The 27,336-nt window shown below is 48.1% G+C and overlaps 1 protein-coding gene and 1 pseudogene across 1 annotated transcript in view; both read left to right on the top strand.

Annotated features, from left to right (window-relative positions):
• TMEM131 (transmembrane protein 131) overlaps positions 1-20,425 on the top strand; it is a 185,822-nt gene extending 165,397 nt beyond the window's left edge. The window contains 9 exon segments of the mRNA XM_017871809.1: positions 3,407-3,531; positions 9,882-10,006; positions 10,213-10,362; positions 14,542-14,707; positions 15,818-15,939; positions 16,043-16,139; positions 17,286-17,383; positions 17,983-18,143; positions 19,375-20,425. Of these exon segments, the coding sequence (XP_017727298.1) occupies positions 3,407-3,531; positions 9,882-10,006; positions 10,213-10,362; positions 14,542-14,707; positions 15,818-15,939; positions 16,043-16,139; positions 17,286-17,383; positions 17,983-18,143; positions 19,375-19,659 (1,329 nt within the window). The 3' untranslated portion in view covers positions 19,660-20,425.
• LOC108529482 (uncharacterized) lies at positions 8-2,957 on the top strand (annotated as a pseudogene).
• Positions 20,426-27,336: the final 6,911 nt, after the last annotated feature.

Raw genomic sequence — 27,336 nt, 5'->3', positions numbered from 1 at the left:
CACAAAACAAAACACGAGGGAGAAAGAGAGGTCTCCTGCAGCGCACAAGACCTTCCATCTCCTAGATTCTGGTTTTAGTACAAAAGTAATGTTTAAATCTAGCATGAACACCCACTGAGGAATGGTTCATGTGCCGGCCGTGCCTCCAGAGTCATTCCCCTGCAGGCCGCATTCACAGCTCTGGGGATGAATGACTCCATGTCCTCCAGGGAAGAACAGTTGGAAGCATGTTAATACAGTAAGATGGTTGGAAACTGGAAACACTGCTTGCAAGCTAGGGACTGTCTGGAATAGTAACTGTTCCACGTCATGAAACTTCTTTCAGATTTTAAGGATCAGAAGAATGAGAAGGAACGCTGCCATTTTAATTAGGTTGTGTTTTTCCTGTCATGTTGCTCCTAGCACCTGCTGGAAGCGGGGTTTTGGTGGCAGCTTACTCTCCCAAGCAGTAGAGTGGTGACTGTCCTGGAGGGAGCATGGCCCCAGGAAAGACCCCAGGCTTTAATGGCCCCCGGGGACGAGGAGCCCAGCCCAGGATACATCCGCACACCAAGAAGTTGCCTCGCCCGCTGGAGGCCTCGGCTCCCAGGGCTGTTACCACAGCAGGAAGAGCAGTGCAAAGTGTCGGGTCCAGTGGGCCTTAGTGATGGGGTCAGAGTACTGCTGTGAGTAGTATGGGGTGTGCAAGAAAAAGGGTAATCATTCCACTCTGGCGCTTTTATTTTTAGATAAATAGATTTCAAATCTAAACTGATCCTAATATAGCCTTTAATGTTGTAGAACAGACTTTCTTTTTTAGTTTTAGTCTAGTGACCAAGGAATGACTTCTTACAGATTTCCAGCATTGATGTTTCATTCACATGCATTAATGTTTAAAATGAAATTTATATGTAAGTTACTTTCAAGTCAGCCGCCTTCCCCTTTGCGTTCCCTTACCGTTACCGAGATCCTCTGTCTACCCCTAGCCCAACTCCTAGCTAGTGCTGGAGCTCTGTAGTGTATAGCGCTTTCACAAATTACTTCAGAGAAGCAGAAAGCCCTGTGCTGAACTTTGAGTAAAATCCCAGCAGTGGAAACCCTGTGCATCAGAGTTGGGAAGGCATTTTCAGCCCAGGCCTTCTGCACGCCTTTCTGCCACCTCCCTTCCCACCTGCCGGCCTCTTCCTGCTCACCCTGCTGCGGCCCCTCTCCAGCGGCCCCCAGCGGCCAGTGTTCTGTGCTCGCCCATTGGTGTCATTCTTAGCTCCCTGTTGTTCATTCCGTCCTGTGTTCCCAGCTCCTTCCATGCTATTTGTGCAGCGCAGAACTGACATCCTTCATGAGACCTTCTTGTCTGGTTACTACCCTGTCACCTCCAATGCGTTGTCATTCCTCCTGCTCAGCAGTCTGCATAGAGGCTGCTTTTATTTCTCCGCGACTGATCTCAGTTTGTCAGTTAATGTGTATTTTTTTCTCAACTAAATCACAACTTTGGTAGGTCATTTTCTCTTGCATGTCTTTTCCAATTCTGTTCTACTCATTCAGTCAACACACAGGAATTGAGCACCCACATGCCAGGCCACGTGCTAGGTGCATAGGCAACAACAGTGGACAAAAGGCCACATCCCTTGTCCTCGAAAAGCTCATGGCTTACAAAATACCTCATGGGTCAAGTATTCAGAGACTTCATGAGTAACTCAAAATAGTTTCAAACAATGTGTGAGCCAGGGAGATGTTTTAGCCCTAGCTCTGGTTATTTACTCTTGACAGTTAAATAGAGTCATCTGGTGTGACCTATTAAAATCCAAGCTGTCTTCATAATCATAAATTGTAAAGCTCTTGGGTAGACGCTAATTCACCACATGCTTATAGCTCCCCTCCATAGCCATCGCTGTCCCCCTTTTGCTGAGTACGTCCTTCCCCATCAGTCCCCACCAGTGCTTCCGTGAACACAGTGTTTCATAGATTGTCTGGGGCAGAGAACCAGGTTGCTTTTAGTACACAGCCCACTCCACATACAGCTCCCCAGGCGGGTTCAGCAATACCTGAGTGCAGCCTGGGCAACATGGTGAAACCCCATTTCTACAGAAAATACAAGAATTAGCTGGGCCTGGTGGCGTGTACCTATAGTCCTAGCTACTCAGGAGGCTGAGGTGAGAGGATCGCTTGAGCCCAGGGGCGACAGAATGAGTACTTTGTCTCCAAAAAAAAAAAAACCACACACACAATACATGAGTAGATGTAGACCCTGTTCGGGAGACAGGTCCACTGATCTCACACTCGAATGCTGCAACGATGTCAGATTGCCACAGAAACACGTGGGGCAGGTTCTGTACTTTCCTGGTCCTGGCTGTGCTGGGTGGCACAGCTTTAAGATGCATCTTGAGTGTGGCCACCCAGTCCAGATTCCACATTCGAGTGGGCAGGACAGCCCTTCTGTGCTGCTGCAATGGCCAGTAACATTTCCACGGCAGAGGTCCATGCTGGCGTCTGTCATGTGTCTCCCTCCTGCTAGACCTCACCATCCTTAGGAGGAGAAACTGGGCCCTCTTGGTAATCCCATGGCCTGGCACCAAATGGGTGACCTGTAAATGTGTGTGGATGAAGTGGACGAAGAGCCCCTCCCATTGATGGAGCAGCTGTTAGCATTAAACCAGTCGGAACCCTGCTGCAGTCGCAGGCAGGCGAGCGTGGCCCCTGTGTGCTGCCGGCACTGCGCTCTTGTCCTGACAGTTTGTGCTCAGGATGGGGTGCATGGCTGGAGTGCTTGACTTTATACTGCAGTCTCTACTGAACTTTTCTTTTAAGGAAATACAATGTTTTACTCCCCAGTGCTTGAAAAGAAGCTACCAGTTTGCTACTGCCACTGTCACCTCCAGTCAGGATATGAGTGTAAATCAAAATGATGTTCTTTACTCCAACTCACCAAAACATAGTCGAGATAAATTTTGCTTTGAGATGGGGTCTCGCTCTGTCGCCCAGGCTGGAGTTCAGTGGCATGATCTTGGCTCACTGCAACCCCCGCCTCTCCAGTTCAAGCGATTCTCATGCCTCAGCCTCCCGAGTAGCTGGGATTACAGGCATGCACCACCATGCCCAGCTAATTTTTTGGATTTTTAGAAGAGACAGGTTTTAACCATGTTGCCCAGACTGGTCTTGAACTCCTGAGCTCAGGCAATCCACCTGCCTCGGCCTCCCAGAGAGCTGGGATTACAGGCATGAGCCACCGCACCCGGCCGAGAGCAATTAAAGAGGGCCGAAAAATGGACAGAACCACAATGAAGACAGATTTGAAGAAAGGAGTTTGTTTTTACATATATGATTTGTATATTTTTACATCTTTGATTTCGTGTCTGTATCTTAAGATGGAACTAATTTCAGTCATTTTATTAATCCTTCTCAGCAATTAAGTGTCCATTTTTTACAGGATACAGAAAAGCAAAAGGGAAGACAAGCCACGCCTGAAAAACATGAGAGTGAAATGTCTCAAGTGAAGCAAAAAAGCAAAAAACTCTTAATTAAGAAAGAAATCCCAACAGATGTGAAGCCCAGGTGAGAGAGAGAAATGTACAGAGAAATAAGGTCTATAAAGAAGTTGCTGGCGCATGCCAGGTGCTGTTTTGATTTGGTTGACTGCTTGGCTTCTCGGGGGGTTTATAGCAAAATCCAGGTGCAGCATCACATTCCTCTTGGGCTTTTTCTGTCACCTGACACGTACTGTTGTTGACTCGGAACAACCACATGCTTCTCAAGTCAGACGTGCAGAGGCTCACAATCTGTTATAAAAATTTAGAAGGGGCCCGGCCGGTGGCTCAAGCCTGTAATCCCAGCATTTGAGAGCCGAGCGGGCGGATCACGAGGGCAGCCAGATCCAGACCATCCTGGCAACACGGTGAACCCGTCTCTACAAAAAAATACAAAAAACCTACCGGACGCGAGGTGGCGGGCGCCTGTATCCAGCTACCTCGGGAGGCTGAGGCAGGAGAATGGCATAAAACCCAGGAGACGAGCTTGCAGTGAGCTTGAGATCCGGCCACTGCACTCCAGCCGGCGACAGAGTGAGGACTGCGTCTCAAAAAAAAAAAAAAAAAAAAAATTCAGAAAGGAAAATTCTGTTGGTGATTCGGTCCCAGGATGAGATCCATTTTACTTCTGCACAGAGATGACCTTGAAGATTGAACCATAGGCCCAAGCATGACTTTCCTCCAAGAGTTCTGGGTCTGGTGAATTGTTAAGCCAGTTGGGATCTAGAGTTCTGTGCCATGAAACTTGGAAAAGTTTATTCTTCCGTAAAAGTGGTTCAGGGCAGATGTCAGCAGTCAGACAGTTCTACCATTAAATAACTCCAGTTCCTCCCCATGGGATGCAATTCAGTGGCCCCCACCGGGAGGGCTCGTGCAGGCTGTTTCCCCAGGGAGATGAGTGAGTTGAACTGTTGAGTTGTTAACTGAAGTTACTTCACATTTTCATTTAACCTTGGCTCAGCGTCTACCTCATAATTTTAGTGTTGGTGTGTCAATAGTACCTTTCCTGGTTCATCGTATGGAACCGTCATCAGCATGGGAGCTGCTGTCTGCCCGTTTGTGGGTTGTGATGAGTGGGAAGTGATAGAGGAAGTCGAATAAATTAGGTGTGAATTTAAAAGGCAGGCATGGCTTGTCTGTCATCGTAAGTGTGAACCTTAGATCTGTGGAAGGTCTGTTCTTACTCTCTTCCTGGGAAACGTACTTGAGTTTTGCAGAAGCACCACTGACCTAGACTCTGTCCTTAGATTTTATGGCTTCAGGCAGGGCCAGTCCTGTCCTGTAGAACCCAAAAGCTAGTAAGAAATCAGTGGTTACTGCAGTAAAATTTAACCTTGTCCCTGAATTTATGAAATAATACAGTATATGGTGGTGATTAGTAATGAAGTATTTGTACCTAAAATTTACTCTTCTGTGGAAATTGTTAGTTCAGGTGACCAGGTCCCACAATTTGAGAGCAGTCTGGCCCAGGTAGAAGGAACGTCTAGCAGAGTGGTGTCAGGTGGTTGATCATTTAAGGGGAGAAAGAAGAGACCACCTCTTCTGAAGAGGAGGTTCACATACTTGGATCTCTCCTGAGAGAAACCCACCTAAGACACCAATATCCTGGCACTCCAGGACAGGAATAACACTGGGTTACTGGCTAGAGATTCTTCTTCTAGGCCTTTTTCAGGCTTAGGTGAGTGATCAGATACTTTAAATGAGGCTAATAAGTCCAAATAATGAAAATCCTCATTTTTACATTTGCACAAATCTTGTGAGGTAGACAGACATGCAATTCCTATGATGATAAATTTTAAAATCAGGGCTTCTAAGAATTACCTTAGAGATACCATTCCATAGGTGACTGTTGCCAAATTGGCTCTGTTGATTAGCCCTAATGCCTGAGCTCAGTATTATGAAGCAGATAGAACACACTAATCCTAACCCCCCGTTCCTGTTCCACTGACTTCTGTTGCATTCTGATTTTTTTTACAAGTTGACCATTAGCAAATTTGCATTTGAAAAGTTAGTCAGAGACATCACTTGAGTGTCACTACCTTTGCAAGGGTTTTTAGTTCTCTGGTAAACCAAAAAGCTTAGGGTGGTCAGTCCTGAACCACCCAGTCAAGGGGCAGTTATGGCAATAACCCGTGGCTCTCAATATGTAGTTAAAAGATAAATCGACTGGGCGTGGTGGCTCATGCCTGTAATCCCAGCACTTTGGGAGGCCAAGGCGGGCGGATCACGAGGTCAGGAGATTTGAGACCATCCTGGCTAACATGGTGAAACCCCGTCTCTACTAAAAATATAAAAAAATTAGCCGGGTGTGGTGGCGGCGCCTGTAGTCCCAGCTACTTGGGAGGCTGAGGCAGGAGAATGGCGTAATCCCAGGAGGCAGAGCTTGCAGTGAGCCAAGATAGCGCCACCGCTCTCCAGCCTGGGCGACACAGCGAGACTCGTCTCAAAAAAAAAAAAGATAAATCATCACCAGAACACAATTCAAGCCGTGTACTTGAAACTGTCTTTTGTAACTGAAGAAATCTGTATGCAACCTGTCTTCTAACCTCCTTTATCTAATCTCTTTAAACTCACTGATCTCTTGTTTTTCTGAAATCAGGGATGAAAGTATTGAGAGTCAGAATGTATTAGTTCATCAGTCATTTAATCAAATAAAGACTGGTTTTTTTAATAACCAGAGAAGGTTGACTCTCTGAACAGAGCCATTCTCTGACTCCACTGCATTCTGATAGTATAAATGTCAAACACTCCCTCAGATAGAATCACGGCCAGTCCTAGCTTTAGTGATTCCTGAAATTCCTGTCACCTTTTAGTGTGTTAATATATGATCCCACATATCTGAAGGACAGGTGCACATCTTTTCATAAGCTATGTCATTAATAAGGCATATATCATTGCTTTCTTTTGGAAGCTTTATAAGAGGTGATAAAGCCAAAGGAACAGCTCACCCCCATCCATCCACACTCCTAAGAGCTGACCTCAAAAAAATCACTTCTAGGAAATGGGAGCGTGGGGCTGCAGCAGCAGTCTGATCTAACCGCGTTTTCCAGCTGTGGTAACATAGAAATGGGCCTGCAGACCCTCAGAAGACTCGAGTCTGTGTCAGATGCCAGGGAATGGGAATCAGATCTCAGGCACTGAAGGTTTCTGCAGAACCAGGAAGGACCCAGGGCATCCCTGCTTTAGGATCCTGAGTATTCACTGATCCTTCTGTTTTTCTGTTTGTGTATCAACAGTGTATGTTTACATAAATGTAATAATCTAAAATAAGCAAAAGAAGTTAAGTAGATAAACTAATCATGTTATCTCTAAAAATCTGCTTAAATAACACGCTCAACTGAGGGCCAAGGGCCGTGAACACCACACTGCGCACGCCAGCCCCAGACCTGTCAGCACTGAGAAAACTCTGCCTCCACAGCCGGTCACGTCCCTAGCTGTGTCCCAGGTCTGCTTCTCTCCTCCCCAGACAGAGGTGTGTACTGTGTATTACAGGAATAAAAATAGGCCAGGCCTGAGTCAGGTGTAACGTTGTGAAAAGCAAAAATAGAAATAAAAAATACCAGAATATTAAGACAAAACATTATTTAAAATGGGGAAAATATATTATAAAAATAGTCCAGGTGTGGTAGCTCACACCTGTAATCCCAGCACTTTGGGAGGTCAAGGCAGGAAGATTGCTTGAGCCCAGGAGTTCAAGACCAGCCTGGACAGTATAGCAAGACCTCATCTTACAAAAATTTTTTCTTTTAAATTAGCCAGGTGTGATGGCACACACCTGTAGTCCCAACTACTAGGGAGGTTGAGGCAGGAGAATTGCTTGAGCCCAGGAGTTAAGAGACGACAGAGAGCCATGATTGCACCACTGCACTCTAGCCTGGAACAGAGAACCCGTTGGGAGGGTTGAGGCAGGAGAATGACCTTGGAAGCCCCAGGAGTTAAGAGACGGACAAGAGAAGCCATGATTGCACCACTGCACTCTGCCTGGGAACAGAACCCTGTCACTGTCAATAAGTAAATAAATCCTGGCATCTGAACCACCTTTCTGTTTTCCCTTTTTAAAAAGAATCACTTGAGTCTGAGCACGGTGGCTCATGCTTGTAATCCCACTGTAATCCCAGCACTTTGGGAGGCCAAGGAGGGCAGATCACCAGAGGTCAGGACTTCGAGACCAGCCGCGACAACATGGTGAAACCCCATCTCTGTTAAAAATACAAACATTAGCCAAGCGTGGGGGCACACACCTGTAATCCCAGCTGCTCAGGAGGCTGAGGCAGGAGAATCACTTGAGCCCGGGAGGCAGAGGTTGCAGTGAGCCGAGATCGTGCCACTGCACTCCAGCCTGGGTGACAGAGTGAGACTCTGTCTCAAAAAAATAAATGAAAAGAAGTGCTTCAATTAAGTTGGCCATTACCCATTTTATTCAGAAGCCTTAAAAAAGGTTTCTTGGTAGAGATCATCTGGCCTAATTTAGGAAACTGTGAATCAGCAAAAATAACAGACATTGTCCGGCTCCTTTATTCTTAAAACCAGTTACTTTTACAGTGGCACCGAGTTTAGTGTTGTATAGATACCCACCCACACTTAAAAATAAACCACACCCACACCGCCTCCGCCACCAGAGGGCCGGTGTCTACTGTGGGAGCCTTTGGGGTTCTTTTTAGAAGATGGGGTTTTAAATAACCGTGTCGGGTAGAAGTGGAAGAGGTAACAAAAGATTTTATAATACTGTAGCATTCATCATCTGGTCCATAAACAGCGGATTTTTCACTTCAGTTTGTTATCCTACCTAAAATTCTACTTGTTTGGGCTAATGGAAACCCTTTGGCTTTTTGGTTTGCTCTTACTAATTCCAGATATAATACCTACTTACTATGGAAAATGTGAAATACAAAGAAACAAAAGAATGAAAAGAAAATGTCCTTTGACCCTACCACCTTATAAAATGTTTGTAAATAGTCTTCTTAAATGTATTTGTTCATTGATGAGCTCACACTTGACACTGAGGATGTTGGGGAGTGAGGGTGTTGGGGAGCGAGGGTGTTGTGGTGCCGTTAGATCTGGAAAGTTGGAACCCTTCTCATACTGTATCCTGTGGGATGGGAGGACAGAGGGCAACATGGTGCAGGAAGAACTTGGAGGATGGGGCCGGGAGGCCTGAGTGGTATTGCACACCTGAGGGGTGGAGGCAGAAAGCACGCTGAAGTGTGGAAAATGCCGGAGATGCATCCATTTTATACCGTCTGTGTAGACTTTGCAGATTTGTGATGAAAAGCTAGCTGTCAGCTCAGCCCTGAACTGACAGCTGTCACCAGGAGCTCAGTGGAGATCCCTGAGGATTCTTGGAAGATTTCTCCAAAGGGGCCACTGGGCTCTCTGAGCCGCATCTCAGCCTTTGCTGGAAAAGGTCCTTCTTGGACCACATTAGCTGAGCTCCTTCCGGAGGTCCTCCCAGTCCCAGACATGGTCTTGGTGGGCATTAGAGATGTGGCTTCATAAAGAATGCCTTTGTAGCCCATACAGGTACTCCACTCACAGTGCTGTCTTCCATGGGCCAGCTACCCAGTTCTTTTCTCTCAGAGATTCATTCTTTCCAGCTGCTGTCCCAGCAGGTTTTCCTGTCTCACTTACTGAGCTTTGGAAATTTAAGATCGCTCATCATGCTTCCTGTTTTGTGTGGCTGACAGGAAGTTGAGAGTCAATTAATTGTCCTATTTATACATGCTTATTACTTAAGCTTACCTCAAAATCTTTCAGAAAGCATGTCACTCTAAATAAATCAATAAAAAGAATATTTAAATTTTTTGCCTAAGAGTAACCCTGAGCTCAAGAATAAGGAAGAAAGTTCATTGCAGCCCACGCCCTGCAGTAACCAGGAACATAGCTCTGGGTCACCTCATAATTTCTATGAGAAAACTGTGTTCAGTTTTGAATAGTGGAGCCTCTAACGTTGCAGATCTGAGATCTTTCACAATCTTCATGTTCAGGAATCCCAGTGCTGGGAGAGACTCACTCACAGGCAGAATGACTGCACTTCCAGCCCTGAGCAGCAAGCTGGTGCTAAGGGCTTTCTTTCTATGCCTTGTCTGAGACAGATCCTCCCTCCCATTACGTATTACTGAATAATGGACCTCAGTTCTTTGTCAGCACTCGGAATAGCAAAGGGTCAGTCTGCAAGTGCTGACTGACTGCTGGGCAGTCTTAGCTACAGAGTTGGGCATGCAGCCGGTGCTGAGTGAGGACCCAGGGTCGATGACTCCCCAGGAAGCTACATTAGCTTCCTGCATGCAGTTGTATTGTAGAAGAATTGCAATCTTAATGACTTCCGTCCTCCAAGACAAAGGAATACATTTGTGTTTTCCATCCATGTTTGTCTTTCAGTTCATTAGAACTACCATATACTCCCTCTTTGGAAAGTAAGCAACGTAGAAATCTCCCAAGCAAGATTCCTCTTCCAGCTGCAATGACAAGTGGATCCAAATCACGAAATGCCCAGAAAACAAGAGGTATTGTCATTTTGTTCTCTGTGATCATGTCTTACAGATCGTTTCATAGTGTTAACAGTTGTTGTGCATTATCAGTACGCAGTCAGTAGTTATTAGTCCTGCAAGGCTAAGGCTGTGTTCTTGTCCTCATTAGAAGGTTCACTGAAATAGACCTGAAAGAAGCAATTACCCTCCATTAACCACGTTCTTTTCTGATTTTTGTGCAGGTACAAATAAGTTAGTGGATAACAGACCACCTGCCCTAGCAAAATTCCTCCCGAATAGTCAAGAATTAGGCAACACCAGTAGCTCAGAGGGTGAAAAGGACTCTCCTCCACCGGAGTGGGATTCGGTTCCAGTTCACAAACCCGGGAGCTGTGAGTATAGTGGCTTAGAAACCACAGGGCTCCACTTACCCGCAACCCACCCCACTCTGGATGTGGAACTCTTCAGGGGCAAGTTGTTTTAAAATACCCATTGGCAGCGCTTTGCCAGCTAAGAGCCCATTGTTAACTAGCCTAATCAGTGGCTAACCTGCTGTAGGTTGAAATCAGTCCTGGTGAGATTATTTACGTCAGGGGAATCATTCAACAATTCACATCAGGGCTTTTTTTTTTTTTTCAGGGAGCTGGTATACTAGCACACCACTGCCCAGTGTGCAAAATGGAATGGTCTGTTTGGAGTGGTTAATCTCCTAAAGAATTGTTTGCCTTATAAAAGCATTGACTCAGCAGTCTCTTACCTGATGAATTCCTCATTTATAGTGTAATTGTTTTTGTAAAAATTCATTTCTGGCCAGGCGCGGTGGCTCAAGCCTGTAATCCCAGCACTTTGGGAGGCCGAGACGGGCGGATCACGAGGTCAGGAGATCGAGACCATCCTGGCTAACACAGTGAAACCCCGTCTCTACTAAAAAATACAAAAAACTAGCCGGGCGAGGTGGCGGGCGCCGGTAGTCCCAGCTACTCGGGAGGCTGAGGCAGGAGAATGGCGTAAACCTGGGAGGCGGAGCTTGCAGTGAGCTGAGATCCGGCCACTGCACTCCAGCCTGGGCGACAGAGCAAGACTCCGTCTCAAAAAAAAAAAAAAAAAAAAAAAATTCATTTCCTCTCAACTTTACCCATGTCTTTTTATATAAGCAACCTACACAAAGGTTTCATTATGTTTCTTACTACTCTCTTGACCTTGTTTCTCCAGTTTGGCCTGCAGTAAATCAAGACAGTAGGCACAGTCAACCAAAACAGAAGTCTTCACCCCACAGACACTTGACCTGAAATAGGGGACAAGAGAGACCAGAAAAGGGAGGGGCTGACAGCAGGGATTTGGGACCAAGAGAGGTCCTGGCCTTAGGACTGACTGGTCCGCACTCACCACTGTGTTGGAGTGTGCCAGAGGGCAAGTGAGGAAGACCAGAGATGCAGTCAGGTTGGAGCAACAGTTGGGTCATTGAAGGTGAAAGGGTTGGATGAAGGGCAGCCTCACTGGGCTGAATGAGGGCAGAGAGCCGGGAGGCTCGGCTGGGGCGTCCACGCTCTCACCAGGATGTGTAGATATATTCTGGAAAGGATGCTCTCTGAGATACATCCTGTAGCCCTATTTGCCATGAGACTTTGTGGCACCTTTTAATACTACTTATTGCCTGCGGTGAGATACAATCCTAAATCCTTCACTCAACAAATCTTGAAGACGACCATGGGTGGTCCGTGTGTCCAGGCAGGATGCTTCTGCTTCCCAGAGCCCCCTGAGGTTTCTGCTGGCGATTGGCCCTTGGCTTAACACTCCACGATTTAGGTAGTTCCCCATTAAACAGATGCCACTTTCAGCAACAGAACACAGCCCCTGGAGCCAGTTTCACAGGGGTGTTCTGAGGCCCAGTGAGGTGACATGAGCCGTGCTGCTGACGTAACAACAGAAGCATGCAGAATCATGCTGCCGGGAGAGCGGGCGACAGCCAGGCACAGCCACAAGCTGGCTGGCAGCATCCCCAGCCGGTGGCACCTGAGCCACGTGTTGGTATCACTCCCTCTGTGTGGAGGGGAAAGGATGACAGGACCCGACCCCAGGCAGGAGATTTTGGTGCCACCCCTCCGGGGAATGTGGGAAATGGCATGCCAGCCCTCCTGGAGGAGGAACTGTGAAGAGCCCAGTGCCGCAGGCCTCAGTGTCCTGCCTGGCTCTTCTGCAGAGGCCAGCTGGTACATCTGAGCATGGTGCCTCAGGGCAGAGCTCCACAGGGTGCCGTGGGGGAGAGAGGCAGAGCTTATCTCCTCAGCCCACGTCTGTGCAGTCCTTTTTCTAGCCAAGCCATCCGTTACACTGGTTCCAAGCCCTGTGACCTCTCTGCTCTGCCAGCTTTACTAAAATGTTCCAGCAGAGCTCCACTCAATAGGGAATACGGGTGGAGGAAACCCAGGAGAGTCGGTCCCACTCGCTCCCCATCACTGTGACCTTCCTGCTCTGCCCCCGCTTTCTCATCCCCTTTTCTCCCTTCGCCTCCCTTGGTGTTTCGTCTCGCTTAGACCTGAAGTTCTGCGAGCGCCGTCAGCGGTGCCAGGCTTAGTGCAGTTCCTTGGGGTGAAAGTGTTGGTCCCACCCAAGACTGTGCAGCGGGCATGTGGCAGTAGTTAACTGGTGGAGTGTGCAGCCTCTGTGTAAAGATCTCTCCATCCCAAGTAGCACCCCTTAGCATGGCGCCCTGTACCATATGAGTTGCAGAGAAAATTCTCCTTGAAAAATTTCATGATTTAAAAGGCAAAAAATACAAAGGGTTAATAAAAGGCAAATCAGAAGACACAAAGGAAAGTTTTAATAATATTTGAATCAAAACGTTCTCTAAATTGCACCCCCCGTACTGTTCTGAGTCTCCCCTTCACTCCTCCGTCAAGCACTGTTCCGTAGGGGCTTTTCCTGCTTCATTTCCCCTTCACAGTCTTGGGAGCATCTGCAGCACGGGGCCCTGTGAAACACATTCCATCCACAGGAGCTGCCCACACCTTTCCGCAAGACAGGCTGGGAGGATCGAGCGCACACAACGGAGCACAGCTGCTCCAAGTGTGGGCGCTGCCCGAGGGGCTGAGTCGCTGCAGGGGCGGAGGGAGGCCAGAGAAGGTGGCTAGGGAAGGGTCAGGACAGTTGTGCAGATAGCAAGCTGACAGTGTAGACGTGGTGTCAGATGGGAGGCCTCAGAGAAGCGTGAGGGGGACATAGAGATTTGAGCAGGGCTCATACGAGAGAGCAGTGTGAGCCACGTCCTGAGTGTGGGCATCAGGCCAGCAGATCCACAGAGCCAGCGAGGAGGGGCCCACGTCATCAAGGGGTGAGAGTGGGCGGGTGGGAGTCAGGACCATGAGTCTGGCGCCAGCATCGGCAGCACTGGGGAAGGTGAGAGAGAACGTAGCAGGCGGCCCTGAGGATGGGGGAGTGGGGAGTGGAGAGCACGGGCTTCCAATGGAAGGCTGCCCTCGGCAGGGCCACGCTAGAGCCTTGACCTAGCCAAGACATGGGGAGCCTTGAGCGCTGAGCCCTGGGGGTGGGGGAGAAGTAGCTTGTGCTAGAGAGTATGACCAGGGAAGCCATGGCAGCAGGCAGAGCGGCTGCAATGTGGCAGTGAGAGGATGGGAGAATCGGAGCGGGGGGTACTCAGGGTACGCAGAAATCTCCCAAGGCAGGAGGGGCCAGCCAGGAAGCGAGGGGGAGGACGCCCAGCTGGGCAGGCCTGGGCTGGGGATCGTGCCCTGTGGTGATGGGAATTCGCAGCTCTCCCCTCACCTTCTTCCTCTTGCAGTAGCTACAGCAGCACCACGTTGCACACAATAGATGTGCAACATGATACATTTTTCTGATAAAAGGTATACATATTTCCATTTACTGAGAATGTTATTTTATGACTGAAATTTTTTGTTTTAATTTTAGAGGCGGGGTCAGGCTAGAGTGCAGTGGTGTGATTCTGGCTCACTGCAGCCTCAAACTCCTGGCTGAAGCAGGCCTCCCACCTCAGCCTCCCAAAGTGCTGAGGTTACAGGTCCGAGCCACTGTGCCCAGCTTGTTTTAGATTTTTAAAACAGCTGTGTAGACATTACCTTAAAGGACACAGGAATATACTAGGAGCTGAATAGGGATCAGAGCTGCACATCCCCGTCACGCCAACGGAGGGGCTTTACTGAACTGGGGATTCAGCCTGGAACACTGCACCTCCCGCAGCTGTAAACCTGCGTGTAGGCACGAGGCTTTTCCGGGTCCCCAGGCAGCAGCCTCAGCTCTCCACCCCTGGAGGACGTGGAAGACCCGCCTCCCCTGCCTGAGGTGGGGGGAGTGAAGACATTGTCGCCACGCAGCACAGCAGGGACAGGCCACGCTCTCGCTCCCTCCAATCCCCAGTGCAGACAGATGTGGCTGCTTTCCCTTTAAAACCTGTGAAACAGAACACATCGAAGAGCTTACGTTTGTCTTCTTTGTAGAAGAGCTTGAGCTCTGCATTGTCTAGAGAGCCTTGAGAGTGATTGGAAGACGGCTCGTCAAAACAGCACACTAACTACCCTTTCGCTTTTCATTTCCAGCTACCGACAGCCTTTATAAACTTTCTCTGCAAACCCTCAACGCAGACATTTTCTTAAAACAACGCCAGACCTCACCGACACCTGCCTCCCCGTCTCCCCCGGCCGCCCCCTGCCCCTTCGTGGCCCGGGGCAGCTACAGCAGCATCGTCAACAGCAGCTCCAGCAGGTAGGCCTGCTGCTTCCTTTCCAGTCCTCAGCTCGAAACGTGCCTGAAACCCAGTGTCACACCCTTTACATAGCAACACCGGCCAGAGACCACTGTCTGGTGTTACTTCTGACGACTGCCGACTTGTGTGGGCCCCTTTACATGGGGTCCACCCCCTCTTCTGCTGCTGTGCTGGTGCCCAGCTCCAACAGTAAACCGGTTCCCATTCTAGTCCAGTCATTCTTCCCACCCGTGGACCGAGAAATGCACTGTGTAGCTCACTAGAAGGATATTTTCATTGAGGAGCCAATGAACATGTACTAAGCATTACATGAAGACCAAAAGGGGATTCCTATGAGTTGGGAATATGGGTTTATGTGACACTAATTTTGGCCTTTGGACAATTTGGCTTAGGACTTAGAAGGGCAGGATCTGGTCCAAGACTGTTGTGCTGGATGAAGTGCTGCAGTAGGGGATGTGTGCACCTGGGAGGGCAGCCTCCTGACCACACAGACAGGATGCAGGAACCATGCTGTTCTCCGAGGCACAGAGCCTCGCTTGTGTCTGCCCGCCACAGTGTAGTGCAAGCCTGACAGTCACAGATGGCGTTCTCACCATGTGCCTCGCCGTGGCGTGGGTTCCTGTGCACTGCATCACCGGCCAGCCTGGGGTCAGGTTCGCCCCCCATTGCCCAAGAGACAGTAACCACGGAGGCTGGGGGAGCCAGCCCGCTTAGGGGCCTTGCCACAGGAGCTCCTCGCCATGTCCTGGCAGGGAAGGGGACTCCCTGAGGCCCAGCCCTTTGCGGTGTCAGTGCCTGCCCTCTGCATTTCCTGCCAGGTGGCTCTAGCATTCTTCACAGAAGTGTGATCAAAGCCTTTGCCAGTCCCTGAATTGTGATCCCCGTCCTGGTCTCTTTCATAGTGATCTTTCGTTTTCTTACCTTTCTCCAGAACGCTGTCTCTGATTAAGCGGTCTGAGGCCCCAGAGCATGTGACACGAGGCTGAGCGATGCTCTGTGAGCTGCCCCACTGCAGAGAAGCCCACTTGGGGCTCAGTCCTGCCGGCCCCACACCTCTCCGAGGCAGGGCACTGCTGAGGAATGAGTTCTCTCTTTGCTTCTTTTTCAAGTGACCCTAAAATAAAGCAGCCAAATGGAAGCAAACACAAGTTGACTAAGGCAGCCTCACTCCCGGGCAAGAATGGCAACCCCACTTTTGCTGCAGTCACGGCCGGCTACGACAAGAGCCCAGGTCAGTGCCTGTGCTTCAGAGGCCTGCCACGCCAGGCGCCAGGCCTGGTGGAATGACCTCTGCCTTGATGTACCTTCCACTGATTGAGCGTCCATTGTTACAGGTGGGAATGGCTTTGCTAAAGTTTCTTCAAACAAAACAGTTTTCTCCAGCAGCCTCGGCATTTCACACGCTCCTGTTGACAGCGATGGCTCAGACAGGTACGGTAGACCACCACCAACCGCCAGAAAGACGGAAGGAAGGCTTCTCGAGTTGGGTTAGCACCTTTTATCCATAAATGGGTTTCAGGGCATTCTTCCCCTAATTTACAAGGAGGCATTTGTCAGAAGTGGTCAGGTGCCTCTAAGAAATCACGTCTGCTGGGTGGAAGCAGAAAGCCGGCTGTGGTGCCTTCCCCGGGGGGGTTCAGATAGAGAAAGGGGCACCCACGCCTGTCTCAGCCCAGCAGGCACGCATGTGAAACCTGTTCTCACTCTCCTCCGTCTCCTGGTCTGTGGTAAGATGCGATCTGATCGTTAAAAACAGAAGAGCAAAAGTTACTTGAGAGGAGGGAAATTAGGAGCAAATAGTAGACAATTTATAGTAACTCATTGGCCACGCCTCTTTCTTGAGCCAGGCTTGTTTTCCATGCAGTGGGTGTGGTGGCCTGCAGCAGTCACCTTGGTTGACTTTTCCTGATAAGCAACAAGAGAGCCCCAATTTACCTACTTTGCACTAATAGGAAATGAGTCCTAGATTTGAAATAGTTTTTTTTTTTTGAGACGAAGTCTTGCTCTGTCGCCCAGGCTGGAGTGCAATGGCCTGATCTCAGCTCACTGCAAGCTCCGCCTCCCGGGTTGACACCATTCTCCTGCCTCAGCCTCCCGAGTAGCTGGGACTACAGGCACCCACCACCACGCCCGGCTAGTTTTGTATTTTAGTAGAGACAGGGTTTCACCGTGTTAGCCAGGATGGTCTCGATCTCCTGACCTCGTGATCCGCCCGTCTCGGCCTCCCAAAGTGCTGGGATTACAGGCTTGACCCACCGCGCCCGGCCTGAAATAGTTTTTAAATAAACCTTCCCTTACCAAAAGCAAACAGAAGGAAGAAAATGTGTTTCTCTGCAAAACACTTGCTCTGAACCGGGCTGTGGGCTAGTGATAGGGCATCGGAGCTCTGAGGCTCCCTCCGGCTCAGTCCTTGTGGGAAGCAGCCATCGTTCAGCTCCTCCTTTTGTCTTTGTTTTTAATATTTGAGGACCCCCAGTTGAAGCAGTGTCTCCTGTTTGTGAAGCTGTGCGCTATGGATCCGTTTTCACTAACCACCATACATTTCTGTGTGTTGCGTTTTCCTCTTGTAACATTTAGCTCGGGTTTGTGGAGTCCCGTCAGCAACCCAAGCAGCCCTGACTTCACTCCCCTCAATTCGTTCTCCGCCTTTGGAAATTCTTTTAATCTAACTGGTGGTGAGTGTTTAACACTAGATGTGTAACTAATAAGCCTGTGGACAGAGGAAGGGAGAGGAGGTGTGGTTTTGTGTGTTGGAGAACACAGCACAGCAGCGCTGTGGAAGGAGGCCCCGCAGGAAGCTCCCTGGGAAGGGTCCCCTCCCCTCCTCCTCCCTCACCCACACCAGCAGCCAAAGGGGCAGAGGACCGGGCTTGACACGGTGCGTGCACCAGTGGGTGTGAGTTCCACGGCGGGTACTGAAGGGCTTCACAGAAGGGTTCCGGTCTGAAATGGGGCCCTGAGCATGCCAGGGGTCCTCTTCTTGCTGTCCAGAACTAGACAGCAAGCTATCATGGAAGCTTCGCATTAGCTGTCATGTGAGAGTGGGGAATGTTTGCATTTGGATGTCATCAACGGCATATCAGCTCGTGCACTGTGCGTTTGAGTTCTAGAGGACATCCCTGCCCCTGCTTCCTCTGGGCTGTGGTGGGGCTGGGGAAGTGGGTGTGGTGGCTCCAGGAGCAGTGGTGGGAGGTATGCCATTGAGTGAAGCCCCATGCCGTGGTGATCATGGCAAAACCAAATATGGACTTGACGACTGTTGCTTTATTTCCAGAAGTTTTCAGCAAACTTGGATTATCTCGATCGTGCAATCAGGCCTCGCAGAGGAGCTGGAACGAGTTTAATAGCGGCCCTTCATACCTTTGGGACTCGCCAGCGACAGATCCCAGTCCTTCCTGGCCAGCCAGTTCCGGCTCCCCGACCCACACAGCCACAGTGAGTACTTGGGGCTGGGGCTGAGGCCCGGCCCTGGCCCACTCACGCGCCATCTGCCATTGCGGTCACATGGATGGCACTGACACAGTTACAAACAACCAACAGCAGCATCAGAGGGGTGGGATATCCCTTCTGTTATCTTCATTGCTTTGTCTTCATACTCTGTCAAAATGATCGATCGATGCTCTTCAGAGCCTTACAAGCAGGAAGGTTTAGGAAGAACAACTGAACTGCTGTGAGGTTGGTCTCTGGATTCCCTCCTAATAGATCAAGGGCATTTTCTGCCTCTTCCCCACCTGTAAATGGACCCCAAGGGTGGCCATAGGCCTGTGGCCGGTTCAGATGGCTGAGGGAAGCCTTTAGCAGCTGTGCAGTGCAGGCACTGGGCTCCCAGGAGCAAGCTAGATACTGCATTTACTTTGTTGCTGAGAAGCCCGTCTCTTAGCTTAGATTGTCTAGAGTGCATTTGTTTGCTTCTTGGCCAAAGTCTTCTGCAAAGATCATGCTCTGAAAGAGTATTCTTGCCAAGGAAAATAATTAGTGGTTTTGGCTTCCACAAGATTATGACAGAAAAATATGCGTTTGTCTCTTTGTTCTCAGAGAAACTGAACTAGACATGCAAGGTTTCATAATAGATATTTCAGCTTTACAGATTCCAAAGTGTCTTCACGTGTCATTATTCAACCTTCTGTTTTAAAACCACCTGAACCACTCCTTAAAAGAGAAGTCAGCAAACTTTGTATAGAGTCAGATAGTGACTATTGTAGGCTCTGAAGGCCGTGCTTCACCGCTGCCCTTGCAGTGCACAATCCGATGGGCACCGCCGTGTTCCAATACAACTCTCTTTACAAAAGTAGGCAGAGCTGGATTGGTCCACGGGCTGTCTTTTTTAAAATCACAGCCAGCCGGCACGGTGGCTAATGCCTGTAATCCCAGCACTTTGGGAGGCTGAGGTGGGAAGATCGCTTGAGCCCAGGAGTTTGAGGCTGCAGTGAGCCATGATCACACCACTGCACTCCAGCCTGAGTGATGGAGCAAGACCCTGTCTCAAAAAAATCAGAATCATCTGCTCAAATAGATATGTATAAAACATTTGTTCTAAAGTGAGCAGTGAGAGGAACGCGTGCCCCAGCCTCATCTTTTCTGTAGCCTTACCCCCTTACCCCTACCCCCTTACCCACTTGACCCTCTGCCTGCCGGGCTCAGTGCTGGACACTTTGTTTTGTCACAGTCAGTCCTCGGTAACACCAGCGGCCTGTGGTCCACCACTCCGTTCAGCAACTCCATTTGGTCCAGCAACCTTAGCAGCGCCCTTCCCTTCACAACTCCAGCAAACACGCTGGCAAGCATCGGCCTCATGGGCACAGAAAACTCCCCTGCTCCTCACCCTCCCTCTGCCTCCAGTCCAGCTGACGACTTGGGACAGACCTACAACCCCTGGCGGATATGGAGCCCCACGATTGGAAGAAGAAGCTCGGACCCTTGGTCTAATTCGCACTTTCCTCACGAGAATTAAATTAGGCAAAAAACAAACAAACACACATAGTGGGCCCTCGTCTAGATCATGGTGTGCCGGTTTCTGAGACATCTTTTTAAGGCTCTTACTGCAGCTCCCCCTCCCCACCCTCCTCATCTTTGCAAAACAGACCCAACAGGGCAGGCTCAGACCACTCGCTTCTTTCAGATCTTTCTTGCAATTATGATAACATGAGATTTGCTGTTGTGCTTTTAGAGAAAAGTCTGGACTCAGCCACAAACTCTAATAAGACCTGTACATCTGAGGACCTTTCCTGTTAACTGCGTTTTGACCACCTGTCTTCCCCATGCTTTATTTATCTGTATGAACACATCTGACATTACAGCTAAGGAAATAATTTGAGTTGATTCAGAAGTCCTGGCATGTGACAATTTTGTTAAATTACCAACTTTGGTTTTTAATAATTTCGCAATATTATGCGCCAAGATCTAATTTTAAAACTGTATGAGGACTTTGTGCTGAAAATAGAGTATTTTTTTAAAGTAAGGCTGTCTTGGTTTAAAAGCAGATTACAGAAATGTAAGTCAACTTAAGAACAGTGAATGAATGTAAAAACATTCAGTTGAGACCATATGCATTTTCTGTGCTGTTTGTACTTGAGGTATGTAACATTTGTATACCTGAACTTATTTTAAAGACGAACTGAAATGCACATAGCCAAGTCTTGAGATACAAGATTGAATGTGTATTTCTTAAAAATACAACTTTGTGTTGTACTTTGAAATAAATGATGCTTTTTTCAAAAGCCTTGACTTGTTTTGTGGTTTTTTACACACAAGGTGTATTTGTTAGGATTTTCTCACACCAAAGTAAACCACCTTATCCTTGGCTTACTCGGTGGAGCTGACAGGTTAAGATGGGGTTTGCTTTCTCATTGCTGGAACTTCCTGCAGTGTCTGATGGAGTTCTGTGTGTTCCCCTGGCAATCATGGAGGGTCCTTGATCGAAAACGATTTGAAAGCCTATTTGGATTCATCCAGTAAGCGTTTTCCCTCTGCCACTATCCTAAAAGGCCTCATAAAAAGCAGTCATTGCTACCATTTATTGAGTACTGACTCTGCGTCAGGTACCTGGCTAACACTCGATGTGCTGGGTTACTCCATTACACTTGAGGAACCCGGCTGGGCCGTGCTGGCTCAGAGGCCCCAGGTCAGGCTGACCGCAGATGCACACGGCACCCACTGTGCCACCTCCCCTCTGGTCACAGTCACCATTCTCAGGAACAGCCTGTGTCCAACTCACCCCTGCGTGTTCTAACACTGGCCAACCTCTACCAGCCTTCAGTCTAAGGAATTTGTGTGGTGAGAGGAAGACAGATGATGGAGAAAGAGAAGTGGGGCATGGAGGGATGACAGCAGGGACTCAGGGACGGCCTGGGGGAGGGCCCTGAGGGCCACCTGTGGAAACTCACCAGCAGCAGTACAGCGTGCAGTGCCCCTGTGCCATTTCATTTCTAAACAGTGGCTTGGAGGCAAGGCGGGATGCCTTGGGCTGTGGCACAGGGGCTGGGAGTACTAGAAACCGCTGTTTACCCGCTGGTATTGAAATGATTTCGCAGTTTACCAGCTGATACAGCTATACCCCAAAGCCAGGCTGGATGGAAAGCAACCTGTGTGAGGCTGAGAAATGGAGCCACGGGTGACAGTGACGCGGGGTGCCACGTAGAAATCCCAGCTGGGGCTGCTGGAAACGGAGCCTCGGTACAGACTGGAAATGACTTAGCCAAGTCTGTAAGGTGCAGTAGTAAAGGCTACACATCTAAATTGTATTTTTTTCTTTTAACTAGAAGTGTGTAGACCCTTTTGCAATGTTAAGACTCTCAGGGACCCTCCATGGTCCCTGTCGAGCCCACACAGACACGAGGTGAGTCTCAGTAGCCACAGCACATCCATTGGTTTCATCTTGCCTGCTCCAACTTGCTTTTCTCAGCGGCTTCTTTCCAGCCTGTGTTAAAGCCAGCCTTTGCTAGGAGATGCTGCACGTCGATGTTCTGTTGGAGGCTAGTTACATCATGAAATCAAAACCATCTCCATGAAGGCGGGAGTGATTTAGTCAAAATGTTGTTTGGCGTGATTGTGAATCTGACCTTTTCTCTGCTTTGTACCAAAGCTCAGTAGAACAAGCCACATTATTTTTACAACCTGTGGTGTGTCCCTCGGGGACACCAGATTTCCTGTGCAACCGGAGCTGTGGTGTGTAGGCTGACATCAGGCCTTGTACAATGCTAGCAGCAGGGTTTCCTACATGCACTTGCACGGTCAGGACAGATTCAGGGCTTGGGTTTCTCTTTCTACACCAAAGCAGGTAATGAGGTGGAAAGCTCTGCATACAGGTGAGCGGCCTAGAAACCCTCACTTAAACAAAAGAAAAACTGGGTCAGGCGCCGGGGCTCACACCTGTCATCCCAGCACTTTGGGAGGCCGAGGTGGGCGGCTCAGTCGAGGTCAGGAGTTCTAGACTACCCTGGTCAACAAGGTGAAATCCCGTCTCTACTAAAAATACAAAAATTAGCTGGGCATGGTGGCACACACCTATAATCCCAGCTACTCAGGAGGCTGAGGCAGGATAATTACTTGAACCCAGGAGGCGGAGGTTGCAGTGAGCCAAGATCGCACCACTGCACTCCAGCCTGGTGACAGAGCAAAACTCCGTCTCAAAAAAACAAAAAAAGAAAAAAAACTGTATTGGCAGACTTGCCCTCAGAAAGAGTATCTCAAGAATTGATCCTAAACTGACTTCATCAGAACAACCTCCTGAGACACCCCAGACTCCTTTTTTAAGTTCTCGTTTTACCCCATGAGCCTCTCCAGCAGGCTGAGAGAAACACGATGTACTTGGGAGGAGATACACACAAGGGTCTCTTCTGTTACTTGGTAGGTATTTGAGTGGCCACATACCCACCAGATCTGAAGATTTGACACAACTCTGTTTATGGTGGACACTTGTTGCATGACAGTCGCTTTGGACTAGGCCAAGGCTGAATTTAAAAAGGTTATATATAAAGAATTGTACTTACATGAAATAATAATGGATGTCTTTATGGGTTTATCTTGAGACAGGGTCTTGCTCTGTCACCTAGGCTGAAGTGGCACAATCATAGCCTCACTGCAGCCTTGAACTCCCAGGCCCAAGCAAGTTCTCCCTCCTCAGTCTCCCAAGTAGCTGGGACAACAGGCACGGACCACCACATCCGGCTAATTTTTTTTATTTTTTGTAGGGACGAGGTCTTGCTTTGTTGCCCAGTCTGGTCTCAAACTCCTGAGTGCAAGCAATCCTCCTGCCTCAGACTCCCAAAGTGCTGGGATTACAGACGTGAGCCTATGCCCAGGTATCTTACATGTTTATGTAAATACACATGTAAATAAAGGTAATAATCTTTTTTAAATGTTTTTTACCTAAACTGTGTATCAAAGGAGTGAAATAAGAATTTGGATTTTCATGACAACCTGAAATAATTTAAAGGATCAGAATCTCATTTAAAAGGCTGTTTTAAGGAAAAGCCGAGGATAGCCATCTGGGAAACACAGACTCCAAAGGAATGGGGTCAGTGCTCCAAAGCTAAAAAGTTAAGGTCTCTTTTATACAGGCAGAAAACAAATTTAGTGGAATCACAGCATTTTCCATATGAGTCTGGTTTATGAGTAACAGCGATTTGATTAGTTACAGCTTGATGTTTTTTCTTTCCAATTGAAAGACTATATTTAACATTGTGATTTAGACAGTGTAGTCATCTTCAGGTCCTTGTGTAAGAGAAGAAAGAGGGAAATTATCATGAGGATCAACAGGAGGGAAGGGGTCTTCCCTGCTGCCCCTGAGTTTTTTATAACATTTTACAAAACGGTGTGTCATGCGCATCCGTGTGAAGAGATCACCAAACAGGCTTTGTGTGAGCAGTAAAGCTTTTTAATCACCTGGGTGCAGGCGGGCTGAGTCCGAAAAGAGAGTCAGCAAAGGGAGATAAGGGTGGGGCCGATTTACAGGATTTGGGTAGGTAAAGGAAGGCCTTCCTACCTCTATACAGTCTGATAACGGACCGGCCTTTACTAGTCAAATCACCCAAGCAGTTTCTCAGGCTCTTGGTATTCAGTGGAACCTTCATACCCCTTACCATCCTCAATCTTCAGGAAAGGCAGAACGGACTAACGGTCTTTTAAAAATACACCTCACCCAGCTCAGTCACCAACTTAAACAGGACTAGACAATACTTTTACCACTTGCCCTTCTCAGAATTCAGGCCTGTCCTCGGAATGCTACAGGTTCCAGCCCATTTGAACTCCTGTGTGGACACTGCTTTCTATTAGGTCCCAGTCTCATTCCAGACACCAGACCAACTTGGACTGCGCCCCAAAAAACTTGTCATCCCTACTGTCTTCTGTCTAGTCGTACTCCTATTCACCATTCTCAACTACTCATAAATGCCCTGCTCGTGTTTACACTGTTTCTCCAAAGCCATCACAGCTGATATCTCCCTGGTGCTATCCCAAACCGCCACTCTAAATTCCCTCTTAAATAGTATTTGCTGGCAGGGCTATGCTCAGCCTCCTTGGGCACTCTCTAATTAGATGTCCTAGGTCCTCCCAATTCTTAGTCCTTTAATACCTGTTTTCTCTCCTTCTCTTATTCAGACCTTGTGGCTTCTGTTTAGTTTTTCAATTCATACAAAACCGCATCCAGGCCATCACCAATCATTCTGTATGACAAATGCTCCTTCTAATATCCCCACAATATCACCGCTTACCACAAAATCTTCCTTCAGCTTAATCTCTCCCACTCTAGGTTGCCACGCCGCCCCTAATCCCGCTTGAAGCAGCTCTGAGAAACAGCGCCCATTCTCTCTCCATACCACCCCCAAAAAAATTTTCACCGCCCCAACACTTCAACACTATTTTGTTTTATTTTTCTTACTAATATAAGGTGGCAAAAATGTCAGGCCTCTGAGCCCAAGCCAAGCCCTCGCATCCCCTGTGACTTGCACGTATACGCCCAGATGGCCGGAAGTAACTGAAGAACCACAAAAGAAGTGAAATGCCCTGCCCCGCCTTACCCATGACATTCCACCACAAAAGAAGTGAAAATGCCCTGCCTCGCCTTACCCATGACATTCCACCACAAAAGAAGTGAAAATGGCTGGTCCTTGACTTGAGTGATGACATTACCTTGTGAAAGTCCTTTTCCTGGCTCATCCTGGCTCAAAGAGCTCCCCCATGGAGCACCTTGTGACCCTCACTCCTGCCCACCAGAGAACAACCCCCTTTGACTGTAATTTTCCTTTGCCTACCCAAATCCTATAAAACGGCCCCACCCCTCTCTCCCTTCGCTGACTCTTTTCGGACTCAGCCCGCCTGCACCCAGGTGATTAAAAAGCTTTATTGCTCACACAAATCCTGTTTGGTGGTCTCTTCACATGGACACGCATGACACAGTGTAGGTAAAGAAAAAGGATAATCTATAATCAGAGAAACAGGTTACAGGTGCCTGTTGCATGACTGTGCACAGGCACAAAGAACAAATGTTTAGACTGATAGATTATGCCTGTTCATAATCACATTGCTTTAAGGCTCTAAATAAAATTCCAACAGCTTTGATTCTGAATTATGTTCACACATGTGAAGTGATTAAGTTATGCTACATTTGAAGAAAGATTCCTTTTTGTCACCAAATCATTAACTCTCACTGTAAAAAATACATACCCTTTAGTAATTTTGTTAGAGATGCCTTTGAGTACCCTTGTCCTAATTTTACTTGTTCCTATTTCAAAATGCTACCACAGAGTAAAATTCACCCTTAAAATCTAGACCGATCCCAGAAATTAGGTCATTGCAGACGACTCAAACATTTGCTCCCACGTGGGCAGGTTGGAAAAAATAAAGAACAAATGTTTAGACTGATAGTATAAAGAAATGTGATTGAGGCTAGTCCACAAAGTCTGAATGCTTTAGAGAAACAGGCTTCTAACCCTGACAAATGCCTATAAAAGTTGAGTAACAAAGACATTTTAGATGCTTTGCTATCTTAGCTATAGTAACGGTAAAAGGTCATTCAAATACAAAGACTCAGACCCTGATGGCAATGTTTGGGCTGACCACTATGCTAAAGAAACAAGATCAGCCCATACAAATACTCCTGTGATCTCACCGGTCTTGAGAAATTCAGAGGCTGCTGTTAGCGTCAGAACAAGCCCCTGATGTGCAAAAAGAAAATGAGGAAAGTTCTGATGCCTATTACATCTTAGGAGGGCCAAGTGATGTCATCAAAAAGGTGAGAGTGGACTCTAACAAAAAGTCTTTATGATATTACCCAAAATTGGATACCTGTAAAGATAAATTGGCAACAATATTAAGCCAGGTAATTTTAGAGGTATTGCCAAGAACAGTTACAAAACATCCCCCTGTGAACAAAATCCTGATAAAACATTTAAATGTAGATGTGAGCAGGAACTAGAGAGCTTGAAGGCCCTCAGACCCCTCCAGGTGGACTCCATACAAATGCCTTCTGCCGTGGATTATTCTGGTTGTTTGTTTATATTTCACTGTGGATTGACAATTTCCCTGCCAGAGAATGACAAAAAGGGCTTGATTTTGTTTTCCAACCTGGAAAATCCCCACTTACTTCTAATGACAGAGATACTCCTTTTTCCAGACCAATGCTGTGGTTTGTTTGGTCCTGCTGAGTCTCTTGTTGAACTATGACCCCAGTGTGAAAGGCGGGGCCTGGTGGAGGGGTGGAGCCCTCATGAATGACTTGGTGCCATTCTCATGGGAGTAAGTGCTCACCCTTAGTTCCCACAAGAACTAGTTGTTGAAAAGAGCTTGGCACCTTCCCCCACCTCCCTCTGCCTCCCTTTCTCACCATGTGGTCTGCACAGGGCTCTCCTTCGCCTCCACCAGGAGTGCACCCGTCCTGAGGCCCTCAACAGAAGCAGATGCTACGCCATGCTTCCTGTGCAGCCTGCAGAACCCTGAACCAAATAAACCTCTTCACACGCCACTCAGCCTCAGGTGTTCCTTTACAGCAACACAAAGGGACTAAAACATACTGTTATTAAGAAACACTGAAGTTGTGCCTTCAATCCAGAGATTTCACTGTCCTTGTTTTCTCCAGTCCTCTAGAAAGACAGAACTAATGGAATTGTTTTTTTAATAGCATACCTCTCAGAAACCTCCAAAATTCTACATCTTAAGAGATTACCATTAGCATTATAAGATCAACCACCTCTAGGTCCCATGTTGCCTCCTTATGAATTCATAACATGCCACTGTATACAGCTTGCAGCTTCATCCCAGCTTAGATTCTACATGATTATGTCAGGCCTCTGAGCCAAAGCTAAGCCATCATATCCCCTGTGACCTGCACGTACACATCCAGACGGCCGGTTCCTGCCTTAACTGATGACATTCCACCACAAAAGAAGTGAAAACGGCCTGTTCCTGCCTCAAAAGCTCCCCCACTGAGCACCTTGTGACCCCCACCCCTGCCCGCCAGAGAACCCCCTTTGACTGTAATTTTCCTTTACCTACCCAAATCCTATAAAACGGCCCCATCCCATCTCCCTTCGCTGATTCTTCGGACTCAGCCCGCCTGCACCCAGGTGATTAAAAAGCTTTATTGCTCACACAAAGCCTGTTTAGTGGTCTCTTCACACGGACACGCATGACA

Source organism: Rhinopithecus bieti, unplaced genomic scaffold (genome assembly GCF_001698545.2).
Source record: "Rhinopithecus bieti isolate Rb0 unplaced genomic scaffold, ASM169854v2 scaffold_6935, whole genome shotgun sequence".
Lineage (NCBI taxonomy): Eukaryota > Metazoa > Chordata > Mammalia > Primates > Cercopithecidae > Rhinopithecus > Rhinopithecus bieti.
The sequence above is the reverse complement of the archived record's forward strand: the minus strand, read 5'-3'. Positions and strand labels throughout refer to the sequence as shown.